Source organism: Phallusia mammillata, chromosome 5 (genome assembly GCF_965637545.1).
Source record: "Phallusia mammillata chromosome 5, kaPhaMamm4.hap1.1, whole genome shotgun sequence".
In the NCBI taxonomy this organism is placed as follows: domain Eukaryota; kingdom Metazoa; phylum Chordata; class Ascidiacea; order Phlebobranchia; family Ascidiidae; genus Phallusia; species Phallusia mammillata.
In genome coordinates, this window is record NC_137256.1 from 16,765,607 (window position 1) to 16,788,666 (window position 23,060).

Below are 23,060 nucleotides of genomic sequence, written 5' to 3' on the forward strand. Positions count from 1 at the left end.
ACTTTTTATAATTTGGTTGCAATTTGGTTGCAACTTATTAAAATTTGAATTCGTACTGGAACTAAACTGCAACTTCAACAGTAAGGAAAAACAAAGTCATGCAGTGTGTTACAGCTGAGTGATTGAAACCCAAATAAATTGAAAAATATAATGTTATGTTGGTATAGGGTTTCATAAGAACGTCCATGATCTTCTGTTTAAAACAGCTTATACGACTCATTAAACACAGGGTTTGGTAATGCCAATACATGTATACGAAGTTCACCACGACGACACCTTCTGGAAAAAAGAGCTTACTTGGGCAAGCAGCTGGCCCGCACATCAGAGTTGCAAGCGGGCCCGAAATCTGAGCCCGAACCCGGCCCGAACCCGAAAGTATAAGCCCGAAGCCCGGCCCGAACCCGAAAAGTTTTTGCAAAGCCCGTTTAGGCCCGAAATTTTGATTGACAGGCCTATCCACGTAAGCCTTGCAACAAAGGATGAGAAAGAAAAAAGAGAAAGACAACAAATTCAATGAACAATAGTAGACAATGGGGTAAACAATACGTTTCAGAGGAGGGTGGGCATTAGGTCAAAGCCAGAGAATTGTTACTTAGCTGAGTGATTTTATTTAAAAAAACAATGGCGGACACGGAACGTAAAGTCTGGCCCGTTTTAAGCCCGTTTTCTCACAAATACCTACGCCCGAACCCGGCCCGAACCCGGCCCGAACCCGGCCCGAACCCGGCCCGAACCCGGCCCGAACCCGGCCCGAACCCGGCCCGAACCCGGCCCGAACCCGGCCCGAACCCGGCCCGAACCCGGCCCGAACCCGGCCCGAACCCGGCCCGAACCCGGCCCGAACCCGGCCCGAACCCGGCCCGAACCCGGCCCGAACCCGGCCCGAACCCGGCCCGAACCCGGCCCGAACCCGGCCCGAACCCGGCCCGAACCCGGCCCGAACCCGGCCCGAACCCGGCCCGAACCCGGCCTGAACCCGAACCCGAACCCGGCCCGAACCCGAACCCGGCCCGAACCCGGCCCGAACCCGGCCTGAACCCGAACCCGAACCCGGCCCAAAAAGCCCGGCCCGACTTGCAACTCCGCCGCACATAGCTTTAGGCCATTCTCATTACTGTTATTCAGCAGTTTAGGATAACTGTCGACCCCAATGATCCGGATGAGCTCTATCTCGAGGATGGTACTAACGGTTTCGTGTATGCCCAAACGGCCTATAATATGACCATACAACCCTGATAACTTTGTTTCTGATTGTGTTACGATTTTCTAAAGTAAAATTGTACAATAATCAATGCATGTATAAATACCACATCAACAACATGATCAAGAAAACGATATCGATTTACCAAAGTAATATCGCGGTAAAAACGTGGAAGGCATTTATGTTGCATTATAAATAAAGTACTCCAAGACATGTAAACAGCAGAAGCTTTAAACCGAAATTTACTGCGCTAAAGGATCATAGAAAAGCAGTCATAAGTGCCGTGTTTGTTAGTCAGTGTTCGTTTCTGGTACAGTGTTGTAGGTGGTATGCGTCACCTGTCGCTGTCTTTGATATTTTTAAAGCCATAAAAAACAATTTAATAGTCTGGTAGGCAACGTTTAACGTGAATGGTGTGACAAAAATTTAGCCAGTTTATTTAACACAATCCACTGCACACAAACTTATTAACATCGACATTTACAACAAATATTTTTTTACAATATATTCAAAGTGGTAGAAAGCGTACAGCATGTTGCGATTTCACTAGTTAGTCGAAGAGAGAATTGACAAGCAAATTTCATCAAAAGCTTCAAGTAACTGCCCAGTTGCCTCATCAACTTCTTCCTCTTCCAATGTTTCCTCATCAACGTCATCCTCTTCAATTGTTTCGTCGTCTTCTTGTGAATGTGACCCACTAAACAGTCCGGCCCTTGCATTTAAAAGTCGTTTCAGTACAAACGAACCACCCTTTTTGGCCTTTTTGGAAGAATCAACGGTGGCAGAGTCATCATGTTTAGTAGATAGATCGTCAACTTTTTCTTCTTTTTGTGAAGGTGTGCGTGCAAATAATCCGCTCTTTCCTGTCAAAAGGCTCTTCAGTGCAGATATAGCAGTTTTGGTAGGAATGGCGTCAATTTTTTCGACATCATGTTCCTCATTATCTTCTGCAACTGTAGCGACGTTGTTTAAATCAGCTCCGTCAATTTCACCTAAAACATCGTTCTCTTCAGGATTATCACCTTGCATGACTTCGTCTTCCACATCAAACCTCTCATTATTTTCCATAACGTTATCATTTACAGATACAGCATCCTCTGTGACTATTTCTTCTGCAACTATAGCGAGGTTGCTAACATCAGGTCCGACACTTTTACCGAAAACATCTTTTTCTTCAGGATTGTCACCATGTATGACTGGTTTGGCGTCTTCAACATCACGTGGCAGTTCATCTTGTTTTGCAGATGTTTTACTCTTTCGTCCGAAAACGACTTCGGCATAAGACCTTTTACTCTTTACAGGGGTTTTGGTGGCAACAATGGCAACGTCTACCACATCAAACACCACATTTTCTTCCTTAACTTCTTCATCTACAGATACTGCATCATCTGTGACTATTTCTTCTGTAACTGCAGCGACATTGTTCAAATCAGGTCCGACACTTTCACCGAAAACATCTTTTTCTTCAGGATTATCACCATGTATGACTGGTTTGGCGCCTTCAACATCAAGTGGCAGTTCACCTTGTTTTGCAGATGGTTTGCTCTTTCGCCAAAAAACGCCTTTTGTTTTGGATCTTTCACTCTTTGCAGGTGTTTTGGTGGCAACAATGGCAACGTCTTCCACATGTAATCCTTCATTATCTTCCGTGACGTCATCATCCACGGATGCAGCATCCGCTGTGACTATTTCTTCTGCAACAGTAGCGAGGTTGTTCAAATCAGGTCCGCCACTTTCACTTAAAACATCTTTCTCTTCTGGATTATCACCTTGTATGTCTGTTTTGGCGTCATCAACATCAAGTTGCAGTTTACCTTCCTTTGCAGATGGTTTGCTCTTTCGTCTGAAAACGCGTTCGGCAAAAGATCTTTCACTCTTTGCGAGTGTTTTGGTGGCAACAATGGCAACGTCTTCCACATCAAACACCACATTTTCTTCCTTATCTTTATAATCTACAGTTACTGCATCGTCTGTGACTATTTCTTCTGTAACTGCAGCGACGTTGTTCAAATCAGGTCCGCCACTTTCACCGAAAACATCGCTTTCTTCAAGATCATTACCTTGTATGGCGGTTTTGGCGTCCTTAAGATCAAGTGGCAGTTCATCTTGTTTTGCAGATGTTTTACTCTTTCGTCCAAATACGCGTTCGGTAAAAGATCTTTCACTCTTTGCAGGTGTTTTGGTGGCAGCTATAGCAACGTTTTTCACATCAAATTTCTCATTATCTTCCGTAACGTTATCCACTACAGATACAGTATCCTCTGTGATGACTTCTTCTGCAACTGTAGCGACGTTGTTCAAACAAGGTCCGTCACTTTCACCTAAAACATCTTTCTCTTCAGGATCATCACCTTGTATGGCTGTTTTGGCGTCATCAACATCAAGTGGCAGTTCATCTTGTTTTGCAGATGTTTTGCTCTTTCGTCCGAAAACGCGTTCGGCAAAAGATCTGTCACTCTTTTCAGGTGTTTTGGTGGCAACAATGGCAACGTCTTCCACATCAATCACTTCATTTTCTTCCTTAACTTTATTATCTACAGACACTGCATCTGTGACTATTTCTTCTGTAACTGTAGCGACGTTGTTCAAATCAGGTCCGCCACTTTCACCTAAAGCATCTCTTTCTTCAGGATTATCACCTTGTATGTCTGTTTTGGCGTCATCAACATCAATCGACAGTTCATCTTGTTTTGCAGATGATTTGCTCTTTCGTCTGAAAACGCGTTCGGCAAAAGATCTTTCACTCTTTGCGAGTGTTTCGGTGGCAACAATAGCAACGTCTTCCACATCTAACTCCTCATTATCTTCTGTAATGTTATCATCGACATATACTGCATCCTCTGTGACTATTTCTTCTGCAACTGTACCCACGTTGTTCAAATCAGGTCCATCATCACCCTGTATGGCTGTTTCGGCTGATGAATTGCTCTTTCGTTTTAAAATGCTTTTTGCTATAGATACTGCACCTTTAACGGCGATTTTGGCACCAATAATAGCAACGTCTTCGACATCAAATCCTTCATTATCTTCTAAACTGGTGCTCACCACGGATGCAACACCTTTTATGGCGCTAGAACCTTCATCTGCTTCGGACCCGTCATCTTTCAAAACATCTTTCACTATCGATTTAGCACCTGATGTGACTGTTTTAGCAACATTCTCCAAAGGCAGGTGGCACTTTTTTGATTTTGAACCATCAGATATTCCTTTTTTTATGATAATTTTAGTAACCAGTGTGGCCGCTGTGATAGCTTCGGCAGCAGCACCTGGCAGAACTGACTTAGCAATCGAACCAATAATGGTAAAGGCAATACATGCAGCTTTTCGTTTGTTCTTGTTGCGCCTTTTTCTTTCATTCTTATAGCTTGAAGTGAGATGCTTTATAAATTCCTGTACAACCACTTTGCGTGAGTCTTCGTTTTGTATTTGTTGATTCAGTGTTTTCATGTATGTTTTTCCTCTTTTTTTGAAGGACTTCTTTACTCCGAAGTTGAAAAAAATTCCTCTCTAAAAAATAGAAACAAATGATAGTTATGTTATTTTGTGTTATATGTGCAAATCAAAGCAAATATATTTTCGAAACAACAAATGTAATCGTACTTTTATTAGTGATGGACCGAACATATCTTTAAATGTTCTTCAAAAGAAATTATTACTTATAATAGGCGAGATAATAGGGCAGACGTGGGCGATAAGCCATCGGCGGTTTAAATATTGCCTGGCAAACCGTTTTCTTTGCCCCGTGGATGCCTAAACCAAAAGCTGCCAAAAGCCAATTTACTTTTCGCAAATACGTTACCACAACAACATGCAGTATAAATTTCAGGAAGATTTACAGGTAGCGTAGCTTTTGTGCGGCCCGCGAACACTTTTTGCATACAAATCACCAAATCCGGCCCTAAATAATACACTCATCATCAAAAAACAAGTCAATATGTATCTAATGTGAAGCAACAAGGGCGTTTGCGCTTTTTGTACAAATCGGCACCTGCAGAAACTTTGAAACAGTTGTAACTGGGTGCTCGCAGACGTGCTTTATGGCAGTGGTCGGCAACCGCCGGGCGGCGGCCCAGTGCCGGTTTGCGAGGAGTTCGTTACAGGGGCGTATACTTTTTCGGGTTAAATGTTTTGAAATATTTTGCACGTCAATCCGGGGATGATAACCTAATTTTTGCGTTTTTATTGCTGAATATTAGTGGCTTTTCGCAGGCCGGTCCATGATTAAATTTCAGGTTAAAAACCGGTCCGCAGTGCAAAAAAGGTTGCCGACCCCGGCTGTATAATATTGGGATTTCAAAACATGAAGTCGATTAGATCAGCAAATTCAGTATATTAATACAAATTTCTGTGCGGCCCGCAAAGTATTTGCCTAACCCTGATGTGGTCCTCCACACTATTGGTCTTGCTAGACCACCCTGACTTTGCTAATTTAACCTACATATTTTACTGGTCTTGCAACCAAAAACAGTCACGAGGGGCGCATCAGCTTAAAAATTCTGTTATTTCAATATTTGAAAACAAATACCTCCTATATCAGCGCTTTGTCGAAGTATTTGTTTTATTTATTTGGCATAAGCGCTCTTAACTTAAATTTAAACGTGTATGAGTCCCTTCTACAAAGTAAATTGTTTTCAAAGCGGTTGTTTGCGCATAATTGTAATATCGTCGTTTTATGATGTAACAAACTATTACTAAATTATTTATATGCGGGATTACGTGGTGGAACCAACTCTGCATGTTGTTGCAATTAGGTTTTAAGAATCAAAATGGGTTGTGATCGTTAACAGAAGTTTGGTGTTGGAGAGTGAACCACCTCCGCTCAAGAGGTAAAAACTTTCATAAAAGTTATAATTTCATAGGAGCGATTTTGACACAAAGTCCTGAAAGCCGGGCGATTGCGCAAAAAAGGTTGGCACCGCTGCTTGAAACCTGTGTTGTTCACAAACACATTTTTTTAAGTTCACCTTTCGCATTTTGCGATTCCATTCGTCGACAAACATCAAGACAGTGCGAAGACCATTCTCAACCTAAAAAAACAGTCCGTTATTTATATTTCAATCGGTCACGTTAGTTTAAATTTTGAAAACCTTTGTAACTTTTCACAACTGCTCACATTTCTTTAAGAGAACCAAAACTATTTTTTAACGTTTTCAATTTGAAAGTGTTTAACGTCGAACAATAATTGGCGTGTTGTAATTAAACGAAGTTTTTCGTTTTTCTGTTGAATTTACTTAATAACCAATGGCAGTAACTTTTCATAGGAATGACTGCGGTTTGGTCTACTTGAAAGTAATGGAAAAAAAAACTAATATTGGTACAATGGTTTAGCATTATAAGCAATTAATTTAACAAACGTAGTTTTTTCACGAATATGCAATCAACCACAAGCATGCTGTACAATTCATCTCTTTTTTGTTACTATTAATTGTAGTTGCCATCCACTCTTTATGTATTTTTTTCCATTTGTTATCGATTTACTTGTCAATTACCTCATCTTCTGCCAACTTTTCATTCAGCTCGTTTAAATATTCGCTTATGTCCCCGATCGCAACAGACTGCATTTTTGCTTCCGCTTCTTTTTTGGCAGCTTCGTGCTTCAATCGATAATCGCTGCCTATTAAATCTCGAAACTATAAACAGAAAACAAGTTCTGCAATATATTACCAAAGTTTTTTTTATGTACAAAAAACACTTACTGGCTCCATTGTAGAATCGTAAATTTCATAGCAAATTTCCACTTCCTTCCCCATTTCGATGTTGATAAATCTCTAAAACAAGATGTTTTTGGAAAGATTAAATTCGGACATTTAAAGTGTGAACATTAGTGAAGAAAATCAGGACAATTTCACTTTTTCAAATAATGTAAACCGGTGGTTTTCACACTTTTCCACCAAGTCGGGCTTTGGCGAACTAAATTTTTGTTTCAAAGCACACGGCCAACACAAAAAAAGGACTTGTGTTGGCAACTTTTATGATGGGTAAGGCTGCTATTTTTACAACTATATACATAAGTTTTAAAACGCTATCATGCACACCCGCATTTGTCATCAGGTCCTAAAACACTAGAGATTGTTTCCACTAACAGCGATATATCGAGGAACACTTAAAAATTGGTTGTTGCGCACTAGCGTGTTGGGATGCACTTTGACAATCTCTAAAATAATGTAAAATAACATACAAATGTGATTCATTTGATTTTGTTACAAGGCTATAAAGCAAGGCTTATCCATTCAGTAATTTATGTTTTCCGCAGTACAGAATACCGCGTAAGACATTTGATCTAAATCTTTTAACTTGTTTTAACCTCAAACGAAGCTTCCGGTGGATGATGTTGAGCATCACTTGATTTCGTTTGCATTTCTTGGGCCAAATTAAGAATATCTTTTGCCTTTGGAGCTTCTTCGATTGCTCGTGCAATGTTTTCCTCTGAAAACAGCAATTGATGCAGATCTACCATATGTTGCCAAGTATCCATGTCTATGTCTGTGTATTAAATGGAAAGAAGTATGTTTAAATTTAAGGGAAGATAAATAAATTCAGGTGATAATTTAAATAATTTTGTTTGTGTGCCAAAACATTTAGTTTTGTGCGATCACCTTCAGCGTAGTACCATCACCAAAGGTGTCAGACACCGTTGTCGAGCCCTACAACGCTACCCTCTCGGTCCATGAGTTGGTTGAGAACACCGACGAGACCTACTGTATTAACAACGAGGCCTTGTACGACATTTGCTTCCGTATGTGTAGGATTCTCCTCTACCTAGTAATGCCGTATAGTTTTCAACAAAAGAAGGGTATTGTTTGCGCATAATCGTAATATTATTTTGTCTATGATGTAACAAACTGTTTTAAATTGTTGCCCCAAAATAATTTTTAAGACAACTAAGAACGCATGCCCATGTCGCGAGAAACCACAAAACAAAATTTTTGGAAGTATTTGGGTCGTTTCAAAAAAAGGTTGGGAACCACTGCAATAGACCATGTGGACGGGGTTCTTCTCATCCCTGCATAAGTTTGTGTGCCGTCGCCTGAGTGCTGAACTTTAAATGACATTTTTATTTGAGCACGTCATCCTATAATCGTTCCGCACAACTCGTTTTGACTGATGCGATTATCGCCGGTTCCCACGGGGGGTGTGGGTTACTCTGGAGCAGTGGTTTTCAAACATTTTTTATTTTTTTGTTATAGCGGTCCCCTAGCAATTTTCTCGAGCCCTCGCGGTTCAAGCTAAATATATTTATGAAACTGTAAGTGTATACATTAGCGAAAACCTGTAGTTAACACCTAGAAGCTAATTTATCCTTGCACAACTATTTCCATAACAATATGCGCGATGAATTCAATTTACTTACATCATTTGGTGTGGGAATGTTTTAATGGCGATTTATTACGTCACAAACAGGACTAAAACAATAATTAAATTGTGCGCAAACAATCGTTTTTTTTAGTTTCACTTGGAAATGCAGCAAAGAACTATTTCTAGACACAGAAGAATCGTTTGCTTGTCTCATTTTTGCTAATATACTCGCAAGATCTGATGTTACATAAGATTGCAGAAATACTTCAAGCTCCTCGCCAGGAAACCGCATGACGGACCCCTAAGGGGCGGACCCCAGTTTGAGAACCGCTGCTCTAGACTGATTATGAACCAACGTTTCTGGATTGTAAGAGGTGCAGTCTCGGTTTGTCGCGCGTTGGGTCCTTTTCTGAAGTACCGACACCGCATTGCCAAGCACGAAAGCAGATGTCCGAACTATTACCTGCTCGTCTACATATAAAGTTTATCCGGGTGTTGATTATTTTGGCCTTCTGTCTGTCAAACGAAGACGCAGCGAAGCGAAAAGATATGCATGTCATATACGTGTCCCAAAACGCGAACGGTTGATTTGGAAAGTGGATATGAATTGAGTAGTTTGCACATGTACTCATAAAATTTCGCAACTGGAAGCAACATCAAAACGAAGAACGGGTAAAAAGAAAGAAATACAATTGACCTATCACCAGCCCAGCACTATGTTATGTGGGTGGGCCTGGAAGCAAATAATCCGTTCCGTTAGACGCTTTTTTTAGCTCTCACATGACTAAGTACAAACACCACGCTATGTCAGAAGTTGAATCTATTTTCAATTATCGTTAGTTGATACCGTTCACAATGAACGTTAATAATAATACCCTCTTATCCCGAACCATTTGTTTAGCGAAAACTATTCGCGCATGACAACCCAATGGCTGCTGCTTCACTTGCAAATTAAGTTTTGTGGTTGTACGGGCCTGCAGTTGCGTGGTTTTGCGGCCTATTCGACGAGCGCCTCGAATTTTTTTGTTTTATAAGATTGAACGTGTCTAGACCAATTGGGGGAGAAAGTTAAAAAAGAATTCTGCGCTTTTATGAGTTGTTCATGTAATGTTATGTGACACGCTACTACTATTTAGCATTTAGTTTGCATTATTGCTTAAATCTAAGAATCCTTAAGTGTCTTAATAAAATTTCGGCCCAACGCATGCAATCCATAAGTTTACAACCACTGTTTTACTTGCCTCCAATTTGCTTTGTATTGGTTGTTGCCACCTTTTTTCCTGGATGCGGCAGAAGAAAACAATCAAATGTTGGATAACTGTCGTCCATACATAAAACCTGACGTTCAAGGTCGGGTCTGCGTTTTACATCCTATTGCACCAAATAAAATAATTTATAAAAATTGTAGTTGTTTCGCATAGCTTCTTTGAGTTCATTATTATATATGTAGGCTAAGGGTTTAACAATGCATTATGATTTTCATAGGAAGTTATAACATATTAACTCTATACGCCAAGGTAGACCAAACAAATCTTCTCTGGAATCGAATGACAGATGCTTTTACGAAGCTCGAGCTTTACGAACCGAGCTATGTAGGCTTGGTATGGCAAAGTAACATTAGTTTAGATTTTTGCATTCATTACACAAAAATACAATCTAGAAATGTTAACCAAACATCAACACTTTTTTGACGTGTCATGTTACTAACTTTTCACTTTTTTGTGTATTACCTGCAGGTAGAGATTTCCTCCTACGTATCCATACGGATATTGCTCTGGATTTTCCCAGTCTCTCACCACAATCATTAAACGTTTTGCCTAATAAGTTAATAAGTTTATGAATGTTTTGAAATATCAAACTAGGCTTCTAGTCAAAAAAATATGCGATGTCGCCAAATCTTTATCGTGAAACCAATAGAAAATTGGTTTAGTAAACTGAATTTAAAAAATATTTGTGTACAGTAAGAAAAAATACGCACACTGTAGCTTCCAATATTTAGTTGTTTTGTGTACAAAGTGAGAGCCTAAAAACAAATCACATTTGTTTAAAAATAATGTTTTATTGGGAGAATCATAGTTCATACTTACAGCATACATATCAAAACGAGCCCATTTGACATCCTTTAGGTTAATAATTTGCCCGAAACTAAGAATTGAGCTCATCGCAAAAAAGTAGGCGTCTTTACATTCTATCATGTCTCCATCTTCAATACCTTGCGTCTCCATGAGAAATATTGCAACCTTTGAAGCAAAATACAAAATATTTTATTTTTTACCTACGAAAGACACTAAATTTCGGCTATTTTATAACAAATCTGATATTTGATCTTCCTCGTATAGCGACCTAATTTTCTTTCAATATTAGTTGAGCTTTTTTTGCAGATTTTCTAGGACTCAGCAGCCTTTTCCAAGCCGTGTCAAATTACTCTAAATTGAAAATGATAATGTATTTGTTGCAATAATAGTCATATGGATAAAAATTGTTGACACAATTTGATTGAGACCGACTGTAGCGAAAGAGACATATGGGCATGTGCCTTATTATGGGAGTGTCGACAGGTTTCTCCACATGTCTTGAAATCTGAACTTGAGCGCATCAACTCACCTATGTAGTAAGCAGTGGCCTGCCGGTCAAATGCGCCCCGTCGAACAAAGGTTGAGTGGTTTAAATGGGACGTTTAAACGTTGGAAGAAGTATTTCGAGTGCTAGCGAGCGCCAACTATTTCGAGTGCTAGCGAGCGCCAATGCGTATGTGACTATTTTTATGTTTGCGAAATTTGCTGGCAGCTGTTAACTTAATGCAAGTATGTTACTTGTATTTGATCCTTCAGTGATAAAGGTTGGACAACTCTGTAGTAAAGTGCAACGGGTGCTTTTGCAGTTATGATTTAAAAGTTTATTAGCAAAAATTACTCGCACAAAACCGAACCGTAAAGTTCTATTCTTACTAAAATGTAAGCACCAATGTAAACTTCGACTCGAATTTCTGCAACTTGTAACGTTTTGTCTCTATAGGAGTTATGGTTCGTTTAGCAAAACGCATTCTTTCGGCGTAAGCAAAAATAGTCGTGTCTGGGTAACATGCAGGAGAAAAAAGGTTTGTACAAAGAATGTGGGTCGCAAACGTCAACTGTTGGGCACAAAAAATCTCAGTATATTAGTTTTGGCTTTTTTTCCGGCGTAAGTACATCGAAATCAATGTATTCAGGTGAGAGTTGAATATATGGGCTCAATGTTTTCCCAACGCAAAATCATTTAAACACAATACTTTGGATGGCGGGGTGGATTACTTGTAACATTTTAATAAAAAAAACAGTTTTTTAGAAAATCGAAAGCAAATTACTGACATGTTGACACTCTAATATTAAGGCATGTATTTTACGCAACGGTAGTCCTTAATCAATTTGTGTCAACCGTTAAGTATTGATACATATCATTACTATTGCTACAAATACAACCTTTTTGTCACCATCACGCTTAATAATAGGTTCGGTGGTCATATATATTCCATCTGTTTCCAATTCAACTTGTCTAGTAGATTTAAAGACTTGTAGCAACTCTTGAGCTCCGTTTTCGTCCTACAAAGTGTACGGTTATTGTCAAAATTGTAAAATGTTGATACTATAAAAATGTAACACAATAAGAACCAAACATTTCAGCTGTGTTTTTTTAAATAAAAATCAAACCACTATACCCAGGTGCTGGAAGTTGCCAAATATTTTTGTCAAAAGTAAAATAGAAAAGGTACTGAAAACAATTTAGCTGTATAAACCAAAGTTGTAATTGACAAAAAAATGATTTCAATTTTGAAATGGGTGTGACTGGAAACTTACATCTTTGGGATGATCAGCAAGAAGATTATAAAACACATTTAATAGATATGATTTTCCTGATTTTGTTTGTCCAGACACAGCATAAATCGCGATTGGAACATCTTGCAACTCTGGTTTGCTTATTAATTGTTCAAAATCATTGTACAGAAAGTTTAGGTTGTCATCAGTTATTCTTCTTACCAAGTCAACCATATCGTACGGTACTGCACTACGTCAGCTTCACAAAAGAAAAAAAGGGATAAGTTTAGCGAATGGCTGGACGTATAGACCAGCGGTTCTCAAAATCTTAAAAACTTCGATACCTCGGCCGTTCTTGTGTGAAGCAAGTTACAAAATGAATTAACTACCGAATCAAAGGCGATATTATTTATAAATGCTAAGGAATGCAAAAATGTTAATGTTTACTTGAGTGCATTGCAACAGTTGGTACGTTTAGTTTTTGGTATAACCTAATGTTCTTTAAAACAAAAAACATAATGTAAACTACCGTTCTTAGCAAAAATATTTACCAAGTCTAGTCTGCACCACATATACTCAACTCACTACCATACATGTAATTAGAATTTTGATTCGAAGTTTGCTACATTTATAAAGCACATTAAAGAACATTTTACAACTTCGAACAGGTTATATTTCATTGGGTGTTATGACGTATAGATCCAAACACTCATTTAGGTTTAACAAAACACAAAACTGTAACAAACATCATTTAAACGTTACACTCTATCTGTCAGCTCTAACTAAACCAGTTCGTTCAACGCGGTTCTTTTTATACATTTAAAAATTCAAGCAAGTACCTTTTTCAAGATTGCAAGAGCATAAGGATGAGTAATGTTATTATCAAAATAAAGGGCCGAATTGTTAGTGACATCACTGCTCATAATTCGACTTCCCCACGAGAAATTCGCCTTCCTCTCGACAAATTTGGGTGTTGTGGGAAAATTTCGGGGGCCAGGGTGAAATCCAACTTAGCTTGCGAAGAACGGGGCAGCAACAGACTGTACTAGCACGTGGCGCGGCATAAATCGCGTTGCAAGTGAAGCGAAAAACCACCGCATACTTTTCGAGTCAACGTGTCGGTTGTTTTTTCAGGCAATTCGTTGATATCAATTAGGTTGTACACTTTGTAAATGAAAGAGGACGGCGACTCAGTAGACATTCAGTGATGTCACTTTGTTTTTATAGTAAACTTATGTTAACTTCCCATATTGCTAAAATTGTATTGGCACTCTAACTTTTCTGATGTTTCTGTTATTTTAGATATTTGGATCAAATAAATGCTGAGCAATGGAAAAAAAGCTATGTAGAAAAACCTTTGTTTTGGTTATAAGTAGTGATGTACCGAATCGGCGAAATTTCGATTCGGCCGAAACCGAATATTCGGCGGTTTTGCCGAATAAATTCGGCCGAATCAACCGAATCATTCATGACGTCACGTAAAGTCGTACCCTACACGTTTGACATGAAAACAGAAGATTATCTACCAGGCAATTAGTGCAGAATGGTTGTGTTTCGTCCTTATTTTCGTTATGTGGGGTTTAACATCGCCTCAAGCATGATTGCCAACCCAATGAAATTCTGATTTTTTGTCTGCAGTGGGAAAAGTGTCAGTATGTTACAAAATATAATGATAGACGCGATTTCCGTTGGTACTAAGCAGAAATGACACGTTTAACGCTTTAAATGGGTGTTCGTAAAAGATTCGGTTTCGGCCGAATCGCAACAAATTATTCGGCCGAAACCGAATCTTTGCAAAAGTGGCCGATTCGGCCGAATAAATTCGGCAAACCGAACATTCGGTACATCTCTAAATTACAAGTCTCGCAAAATCAACATGCAATACAATGGAAAACAGATGTTATATGATTCAACTCCAGAAAAAACACACGTCTAGTTCGTTTGCACGGAATCGTTACTGAGGCGTGAATAGATATAGTTACATCACAGCACCAAATGGAAAGGACGGAAAAGCATGCCCGTCTTGTAAACGTCTTTGCCACGTGTTTATCAGCTACTTGATGTTATGAAGGTTGCATGCATTTATTAAATGACCGGTTATGTTTATTTCATTGGTAACGAAAAGGAAATTTATGCTGACTGAACTGTTGACAATCGTGTGTTTCATAGATTTCGCTGCCATCAAATCTACTAATCGCTTGGAACACTGTGGCTCTGGTCTTATAAAAGTTTGATGAGAGTCTAATTTCTCGTCCGTGCCACAACTCAAGTAGAACATATTTGCAGAAACTGCTTTTGCTTTTGTGCTCGTCTTGCTGCTGAACCCTCGAGACCTTATTAAAGAAAGGCGCGTTATAGAACCCTTCTATGAATTTAGGCCAGGGGTCACCAAACTACGGCCCGCGGGCCGGATCCGGAGGTCATTTCATCCGGCCCTCCACCATATTTTTTGGTTTGCCAAATCGTATTGATAACTTTGCAAACATTAAAAAATTAATCATTAAAAAAATAAATAATTGATATTACCTAGTTTCAAAGATTACAACGCCCAAGGTTGATCCAAAGCCGGTTTGTTACGTTACAAACAAGACTACAAGTGTTAATTGTACGCAAACAATTGCCTTATTTTGTTACTTGTGACGTAATATACAAGCATTTCTTGTAGGATGAGACCAACTATACAATTTTAAAGTCGCATTACCAGATTTTATATGGGATTGTAGAAAAACTATCTTTTTGCGCCCCTAAAAAATTGCCTCGAGGGCTAAGGCATGTAAACTATGCGGCCCGCGCGAATCATTATGAGTCATATAAGTTGTCTTTTTTAATACATTAGCTTGTTTGGTTCTCCTTAAAAATTGTGAATTGTGCGTTCATATTTTGGTTTTGCTTTGTACATCACGTCCATATACCTTCCGGCTTTAGTGACAATATATTGTTGTCGCTTTATGTTTCCTTTCTTTTTTACCTGTCAACACTTTTGCTACTAATATGGTGGATTTGGGTGTTTTTAATATTATGAGAAAGAAGCATTTAATACTAGAAAGGTGAATAATAGTGCACTTAAGCGTAAAATCCTCAATAGCCTATCTTTTTTCAAAAAAGATGTATATTCCAGCGGCGGGTCGTGCCTAAAAATACTGAGGGTGGTGTTCCTACATTTTAGCCTTACAAACTCAGAACATATAACCGGCAAGCCACCTTTATAGTTAGCAACTGTTATTGCAGAAAAACAAATTATACAAATCTAAACCACTGATCTGCTCAAGAAAGCCCAAAAAATGATTTGCCGGCAATGGGGATATAGCGATTTTTGCATACATTATCAGTTTTAAGAATGACTGTGAAGTGTATTCGGTGTAGATGTTTTCGGTGGCTGTAGTTTGAACCATCTTTGTGGCCAAACGTATGCTACAAAATAAACCACATTTATAAAGTTTTATGTAAATCGATAGCTTTTTTTAATAGCAAATCATTCAGCATAGTGCAATATGACAAAATCATATTTGGAAAAATCACTTTACGTGGCCTTTACAATTTGGACAACTAGCTAACCGTACACAAAGTAAAAAGTAAAAAAGCGATGCAAAAAGTCATCAGATATAAACTTCTTGAGCCAATAGAAGGACAAACCCGCGTTACACAGCATAAAGAAGAAAACAAGAGCGGAAAAATGGCAAAGGCCATGTAAGGGCAAAGAAGGGTAATTTTTATCGTAAATTTGTGCACACTACTCTTTTACATGATGTAGGCTATATACAAGACGAAAATTATAAGAACAGAGAAGCAATCATAACAAGCAATACTTAGAGAATGTTTGAAATTAAATTTATTTGCAAACTGTTTTCACGAACTAACCTAACGTTAGTTTCCTCGTGTTGTCTTAACTGAACACAAACTACAAACTGATGCATACAGTTTCCGTACGGTATGGAGTAGCATATAAGCGCCTCGTTTAATCGCTATGAGAAAATTACTCCATTTTTATAAAAAAAAACAGTCACTAAGAGTTTCTGAAAAACAGTCGTACATCTCTCAAGACAATTCCATCAAGATCTTCAATTAATTGCGCTGTTTCTTCATCTACATCAAAGGAGCTAGTCGATTGGTCATCGCTTCCCTCCGTATCTGGTGGCGTGTCATCTTGTTTTGACTGATTGTATTTTGTCGCTCCACCACCCAGCAAGCCACCAAATAAGGCACCACCTGCTCCAAACCCGCCAGCTCCCGCAGCAATAACACCCGCTGTGGACATTTCAGCAGCGACAGCAAAGGCAACAAAAGCGGGAAGGGCTGCAAAAGCAGCGCCGCCAGCCGCACCAATGGCTGTAGCGCCAACACATGCAGCTATAAGTTTGTTCCTTTTTCGCCTAGTTCTTTCAGTAATATAGCTAACAGCAAGGAGCTGTTGTAGTTCGTTATAAACCACTTTGCGCGAATTTTCATTCTGTATGTGTTGATTGAGTTTCTCCCTGTAAGCTCTTCCTTCGTTGATAAAAAACTCCTTAACCTCGGAGTTCAGAAACTTCCCTTTCTGTAATGAATATACTGCAATGTTACAAAGTGTTGTGCGATTAGGTACAACATATATGTACAGCTATAGCTGTATGTATTGGTGGTTCATATAAGGTCAATAAATCATAACACCAGATTCAGAAAAAAATAAACGTTTTCGCGACAAATGTTGTGAAAGTTGCACGAATCATTGCGCGGTCCCATCTAAAACAGTTATGTACAAATTAGCTCCATATTGGAAATCAGTGATTTCCAATTTGTTGCTATGAAAGAATTTTAATGAGTTAAAGAGCTTTTTAAGCATTCATAAGTATATATACGATATATATGCTTTCATATTGACGTACGACCGTAATTTCTTGGCGCAAACGTAAATTCTTGTGATGAGGTACAAACCGATTTTAACCTAATGTTTGGGCCACGGAATGAGACAGTTTGAAAGCCACTATAGCTTTTACCCTATTACTAATAATTTAAATATGTATTTGTAAAGTTAAAAATTTGTTAATGAAACCACAGCTACAAGCAAGAACGCCGAAGAAACTTTTGACAAGTGTTGAATACAGATGTTTTGTTAAAAAATTTGTTCAACTTACGTTTTTTTAACGTGGTTCGAACCCAGGACACTCCCGGGGACGAATCCCGATCAAGTTTTGTTTATGTCTGTATGTGGGTCAGACCATTCGGCCAAGTTCCAGCCCCTCAACTTACCTTTTTTATTTCGACGTTCCATCTTACAACAAATTCCGCTGTCATGTGACGACCAATAATTATCTGAATAAAATTGTCATGGTGTTGTATAATTCTTTACATAAATCTTTGAAACTTATAATTTTATATCATTCTTTATTCCTTCATGTAGATTTGAAAATATAGCAAATCTATTTTTTTAACATTTTCGCCTTACGTCGTGAAAAACAGAGCATTAACTAGAAAATTTTTCAGGTTTGCTGTAATTGGTGTTATTTTAAAAAACTTAACTTAAAATGTAATAGCGAGGACAGCAAGCCATACTGGTGATTATTTTTGTACAGTTGCCTTAAGCAGACTTAAACAGTAAAAAAACAATCCGCTGATAGAAACGCTACATTACAAAACAAATAAATGTTAAATATATTGTAACTTTGTGTATTCTGTTTAAAGATATTTGAATAAACTAAGTATTGCACAGTTAAGGTGTCATAGACTACAAACCTCATACTCCGCTGTTATTTTCTCATCCAAAAGATTTAAATATTTGTTGATGTCTCCGATCACATGATTTGACATCTTGGCTTTGGCATTTGCTCCCGCAACTTCGTGCCTCAACTGAAAAGCGTTTCCACTTCTTTCTCGGAACTGAACAAAAGAAAATTTTATATTTTGAGTGAATAGGCATTTTGCGTGAAATTATACGTACTGGCTCGATGTCTGATTTGTACTGTTCAAAGCAGACTTCCGATTTTTTTATCATCTCGATATCAAAGAAAACCTAAAAAAATGGTAATTGCACTACATCAGTGGAACTCTCGCATACTAGTGTGCCGCGGCCAACAGTTTGAGAACCTCTGCAATACAAGCTGAGAATACGAGCACACAATACGCTACTATGTAAACTTGTTTCTACCTCAAACGAAGCTTCAGGTGGATGAAGTTGTGAAGCACTTATTGTAGTTTGCAAATCTCGAGCTATTTGAAGAAATTCACTTCCTTTGGGTGATTCTTCGATTGCTCGTGCAATATTTTCCTCTGAAAACAGCAATTGATGCAGAACTCTCATTTGTTTCCAAGTATCCATGTCCATTTCTGTAATATAATTTTAAAGCGAGCTCTTGTATGCAATTTTTTGACACTTTGTGAGATAGCGGGGTATATACTGCTGGGATTATCGAGTCAAATGAAACAGATGGTACATCTACATGACTATATCTACATCTGTTATAAGGTTATTTGGATCCATCAAACATATAATGGCAAAAGAGTATATAAAACTGCAGGAAAAGAAAAAAATTGAGTATAATCAAAATGTGTGCTTTTCAGAGAGGGGCCATAACAAGTGGTTAGAAAGTTTCTGGCAGCTAATACAGTCATTTCACAATTCGTTTACCTCCAATTAGCCTCGTATTAGTTGTTGCTACCTTTATTCCGGGATGAGACAAAAGAAAGCATTCAAAAGTTGAATAAGTGTCGTCCATACATAAAACCTGCCGGGCAAATTCTGGTTTCCGTTTTACGTCCTATAAAATGACATGTTTAAAAACAAGGCTATTTTTTTGCTCTAAACATATTTGCCGTAATGTTTTACAAACACCTATTTTGTATGAGTTAGTGAAAGAGACAATGTTCGGTAGCTAGGCAGGCGATAAAATTTGATAAAACGATATAAAAGTCCGGAAAAGTGAATAAAATGTTTGCATCGTACCTGGAGATAGCAATTTCCTCCTACGTATCCATACGGATATTGAAAAGGATGTTCCCAGTCTCTCACCAGAGTCATTATTCGTTTTGTCTAATGAGTTTAAATAATATAATCAGACAGTCTGTAAGTCACATGTTTCTTATAATCATTTTCAAAATGGGAAACTACTGATAAATCAATGCAAGAGATCAAACCCTTCAATCGTGTCAACAAACACATTTCAAATGATTGCACTTGACCTATATTCGACACAAAATAAATCTATTTTTGCTTTCAGAAAAGTACCAACCCTGTCGCTTCCGAATTCCAAATGTTTTGTATACAAAGTGAGAGCCTGCCAAAATTAATGAAGTGGGTAAAGTTAATTTACACGTTTACAATTTCGTGTTCTTACTTACAGCGTACGTGTCAAAATAAGTCCACCTAAAATCATGCTTTACATTAATCACTTGCATAAAACTAAGTGTTGAGCTGATCGCAAAGAGGTAGGCTTCTTTGCATTGTATCTTGTCTCCTTCTTCAATTCCTTGTGTGTCCATGAGAAATATTGCAACCTTTAATGGAATCCTAATTGACTTTGATTGAGTGCAATCTTAGGATAAGTTTATAAAATTTATTCAGTTTGCATAGACCTTTCTTTGTCAATAAACATTGAACGACAAAATCATGTAACAAAATAAACTAGCGTGCCATTGTTTTCCGTTATAAACCTGTTTGCCACAAGAACTTTTGTAGAATGGTTTAGTAGTCATATATATTCCGTCAGTTTCTGATTCAACTTGACTAGAAGACCTAAATACCTGCAGCAACTCTTGTGGGCTGTTTTCATCCTGCAAAGCGGAAAGTTTTTTGACAGTTACTTTTGAAATTTTAAGCGTTAGTGACAATGATTTGCAACCTAAATGTTGATGATTTACGTTACCATTTATTAGCCTACATTACTTACATAAACAGGATGATCGCGCATCAAATGATGAAACACGTTCAACAAATATGATTTTCCTGACTTTGTTGGTCCAGACACGGAGTAAACGACAATGGGAACGTTCTGTAATTCTGGTTTATCGATTATTTGTACAAAAACTTCGCACAGAAAATTCAGATTGTCGTCGGTTATCCTTCGCACTAAATCTGCCATGCTTGACTCTGTAAAAAATAAAACAATAGGCAACACATTTGTTGCGGTGTGCTTTTTATCACCACCCAACCAAAAAAATGCTTTATGCACAGATATGCAAAGAATCGTTGCAACTTTGCGTAGAATTATAGCTTGTTACAGTCTATTTTAAACTATTCGGTGTACCAAAAGATCAGTGCCGTTTCTTTTTAAAGTTATATGAAATTACGTCATAACTCTACAATAGTCACAGATAAGTCATAACTCTACAATAAAACTTTCATATTCACTCTGTTTTGTTGGCTAAAGTCAAATCAAGTATAAGCCTCCATGTTTCACTGTAGTGAGTGCCAAGCAGTTAAATGCAAATTGGCACAACAAAGCTTCCCACAAAACAAATGATCAAAAACTTGCAAACCGCATACCACTGTGCTGCCAATTTAAAGTTTTTACTGAAAACGACGTTCATGGTTCGCCCTACACTGTTAGGCGTACATTAACTAGAGCTCATTGTCAAAACCACGGTCTGTGCCCCTGTTTACTTCACAATTCAATCAGGGAAACCATTCGTTTTTTCGTTCGTTACAGTCGAAATTTAAGATTGTAGTTGTTGTTTAAACAATCATTTAAATCGATGTTCAATTTCAACAAACTGATTTGTAAAATATGCTGGCAACGTTAGGTTGTATCTTTAAGTTGTTATATCTTTCGTGGTGATAACAAATAACAAATAACATCTAATTCTGTTTCGAAACAACGCATGTGTGTAACCGGTTTTAGCAACGTTTCTGACTATACATAAGACTAATTGCAATTATCAGTCTATCTGTAGCTTACAAAGTTATGTTTATTAAGCAGTTTCTTTAACAAGCAGCAAGTTACACGCAACAGCTCGATCAAGCTGCAAAACAGGAAGTAGACCCTAGTATACACACGCCACCAGAAGTGCAGTAAACCCTGTTCAATAAAATGTACACTTTTTTGTGATTGTATTTCACTTTCGCATTCCAAGAAGCTCTGTCACAGGCTACGGCACTACAGATTGTGGCATAACTATCACTGTGATGTAATAACTGTCAGCTTTATCAACTTATGTTGTAGGATTTCTTTATGTGATTATATTGGTCCTTCTCATTCTGTACAAAACTGGTGCTTGCCACGGTCATCCCAGCTTAAATGAAGTACTGCCCATAAAAACTTCACAAACGCTTCATAACGTTTTAGCGTTGCGCATCTACTTTCGACTTAGTGACTGTTTTAGTTTTTCTGCCGATAAATTTTCTTTCATCGGGCGCAATAAACTTAACTTCATCCAATCATTCTTTTATCTCTTGTCCTGAAAACACATAACATGCGCTAATTCTTCTTCGAAATTCGATCACGTCTGTGTTTGCACATCGTTGTACCGCAAAAATTTCCAAATCCTGCACTGCTTCGTTCAACATATCTTCTCTATGTTTCTGTTAATCTGGCTGGCTTCGTAAGTCTTTTTTCCTATGCATTTACATATTTTACATTTCTAACAACGTTTTTGACTGGAAAAACCTGTATACGAATTGTAAGTATAAACTAGTCTTGCTGCAACTTGCAAAGTTATAGTTATCGAGCACATCCTTTCAGTTACATGCAGTCGCTCATTCAAGTAACCAAACAGGAAGTGAAACAAAAGTATACACACGCAAGCCCAAGTGCACTAATCTCTGTTTTGTTTAACTGGCTTAAGCCATTTTAAATGCTTTTTCACTTAAACTAAAGCGTAATAAAGGCCAAACCATTTCTTCTTACCTAACGTTTTTCTTTTTTCAGAACGTAAATTTTTTGAATGTAAAGTTACTACAAATACAACAAACTTTCATAAGGTTTAAACGTGAAATATGTCCCCAGCCATTATGTACAAAAGCTGTTCTATTCGAACATTTTAAATCACACAGGAGAGCATTACGTGCGACCCAACTGTTACGCTTTCCTGCCTGGATTCGCATCATCGATACAGAAAGACCTAGGTATGACCCTACGTACAGTCCTACACTACAGACAAGGGTGCTGGTCTTGAAACAGTTTTCACAGCTTCATTAACTGGGCCAGGGGTACGCAATTACTGGTTGGCAAACTTAAAATGCTTATGTAACAACACTTTTAATCATATTTTCGTGGTGCTTAACTTTATAGACCCAGTGGAATTAACAAGATTATTTTCGCCGAGTACAATTTTTTGTTGTCGCAAGGTTTTCTTGCCGGGCTCAGGCCAGACTTTATACTCTGTGTCAGTATTTTTTCGAATAAATTAAACTATCTAAGTAGCAGGTTAGAACCGACCTAATGTCGAACAGTCCTAAAACGCTTTGTTCAAGACCAATCGTCTACTGCAGTGGTTCTTAAACTGTGCGTCGTTTCAGTTTTCCTAGGGCGTCGCAGAATAGTTTCGTTTCGAGGCTTTTTGTTGTTGTATCAATAAATACAACTTTAATAATAAGTTAGGGTTGCCATATTTTATGATACACAATCCCTGACAAAATTTATCTTGATTGCGTTAACCCAGTTTTTCTCAAACTTTTACGTTATTTTTTCTAAACGGTCTCTTTGCCATTATTTTCAAGGTTCGCGGTGCGTAAGCCTGAATGTGTATTTTAGAAAAACGAAAGTTGTTTGCAGGATTCATAACAATGATCGAATCTGACATAACAGACAAGACAAAAAACATTACGATTGTGCACGAACAATTGCATTTTTGTTAGTAGTCAT

At 38.1% G+C, this 23,060-nt stretch overlaps 2 protein-coding genes across 2 annotated transcripts; both read right to left on the reverse strand.

Moving 5' to 3' along the window:
• Window positions 1-1,299: 1,299 nt before the first annotated feature.
• On the reverse strand, window positions 1,300-12,522 carry LOC145229613 (uncharacterized). The gene is made up of 10 exons (XM_080094957.1): window positions 12,331-12,522; window positions 11,956-12,075; window positions 10,585-10,737; window positions 10,228-10,314; window positions 9,739-9,868; window positions 7,506-7,684; window positions 6,898-6,969; window positions 6,691-6,831; window positions 6,166-6,228; window positions 1,300-4,708 (listed from the first exon to the last, which is right to left on the reverse strand). The coding sequence occupies exons 1-10, from the start codon at window positions 12,520-12,522 to the stop codon at window positions 1,748-1,750; spliced, it is 4,098 nt and encodes a 1,365-aa protein (XP_079951083.1). The 3' UTR covers window positions 1,300-1,747.
• A 4,992-nt stretch (window positions 12,523-17,514) lies between these two features.
• On the reverse strand, window positions 17,515-18,584 carry LOC145230380 (uncharacterized). The gene is made up of 4 exons (XM_080095802.1): window positions 18,410-18,584; window positions 18,203-18,274; window positions 17,998-18,141; window positions 17,515-17,552 (listed from the first exon to the last, which is right to left on the reverse strand). Exons 1-4 carry the CDS (start codon window positions 18,578-18,580, stop codon window positions 17,538-17,540), a joined length of 402 nt encoding a protein of 133 aa, XP_079951928.1. The 5' UTR covers window positions 18,581-18,584; the 3' UTR covers window positions 17,515-17,537.
• Between the last annotated feature and the right edge of the window lie 4,476 nt (window positions 18,585-23,060).

Bases quoted from the DNA above. Each gene is read 5' to 3' on its own strand.
- LOC145229613 (XM_080094957.1), bottom strand. From the start codon at position 12,522: ATGGTTGACTTGGTAAGAAGAATAACTGATGACAACCTAAACTTTCTG. The intron at 10,315-10,584 runs GTAAGTATGAAC...TTAACTTATTAG, and splicing joins CTCGTTTTGATATGTATGCT to GCAAAACGTTTAATGATTGT. The intron at 6,832-6,897 runs GTAAGTGTTTTT...TTCTGTTTATAG, and splicing joins ACGATTCTACAATGGAGCCA to TTTCGAGATTTAATAGGCAG.
- LOC145230380 (XM_080095802.1), bottom strand. From the start codon at position 18,580: ATGGATACTTGGAAACAAATGAGAGTTCTGCATCAATTGCTGTTTTCA. The intron at 18,275-18,409 runs GTAGAAACAAGT...CCATTTTTTTAG, and splicing joins CACCTGAAGCTTCGTTTGAG to GTTTTCTTTGATATCGAGAT. The intron at 18,142-18,202 runs GTACGTATAATT...TCTTTTGTTCAG, and splicing joins ACAAATCAGACATCGAGCCA to TTCCGAGAAAGAAGTGGAAA.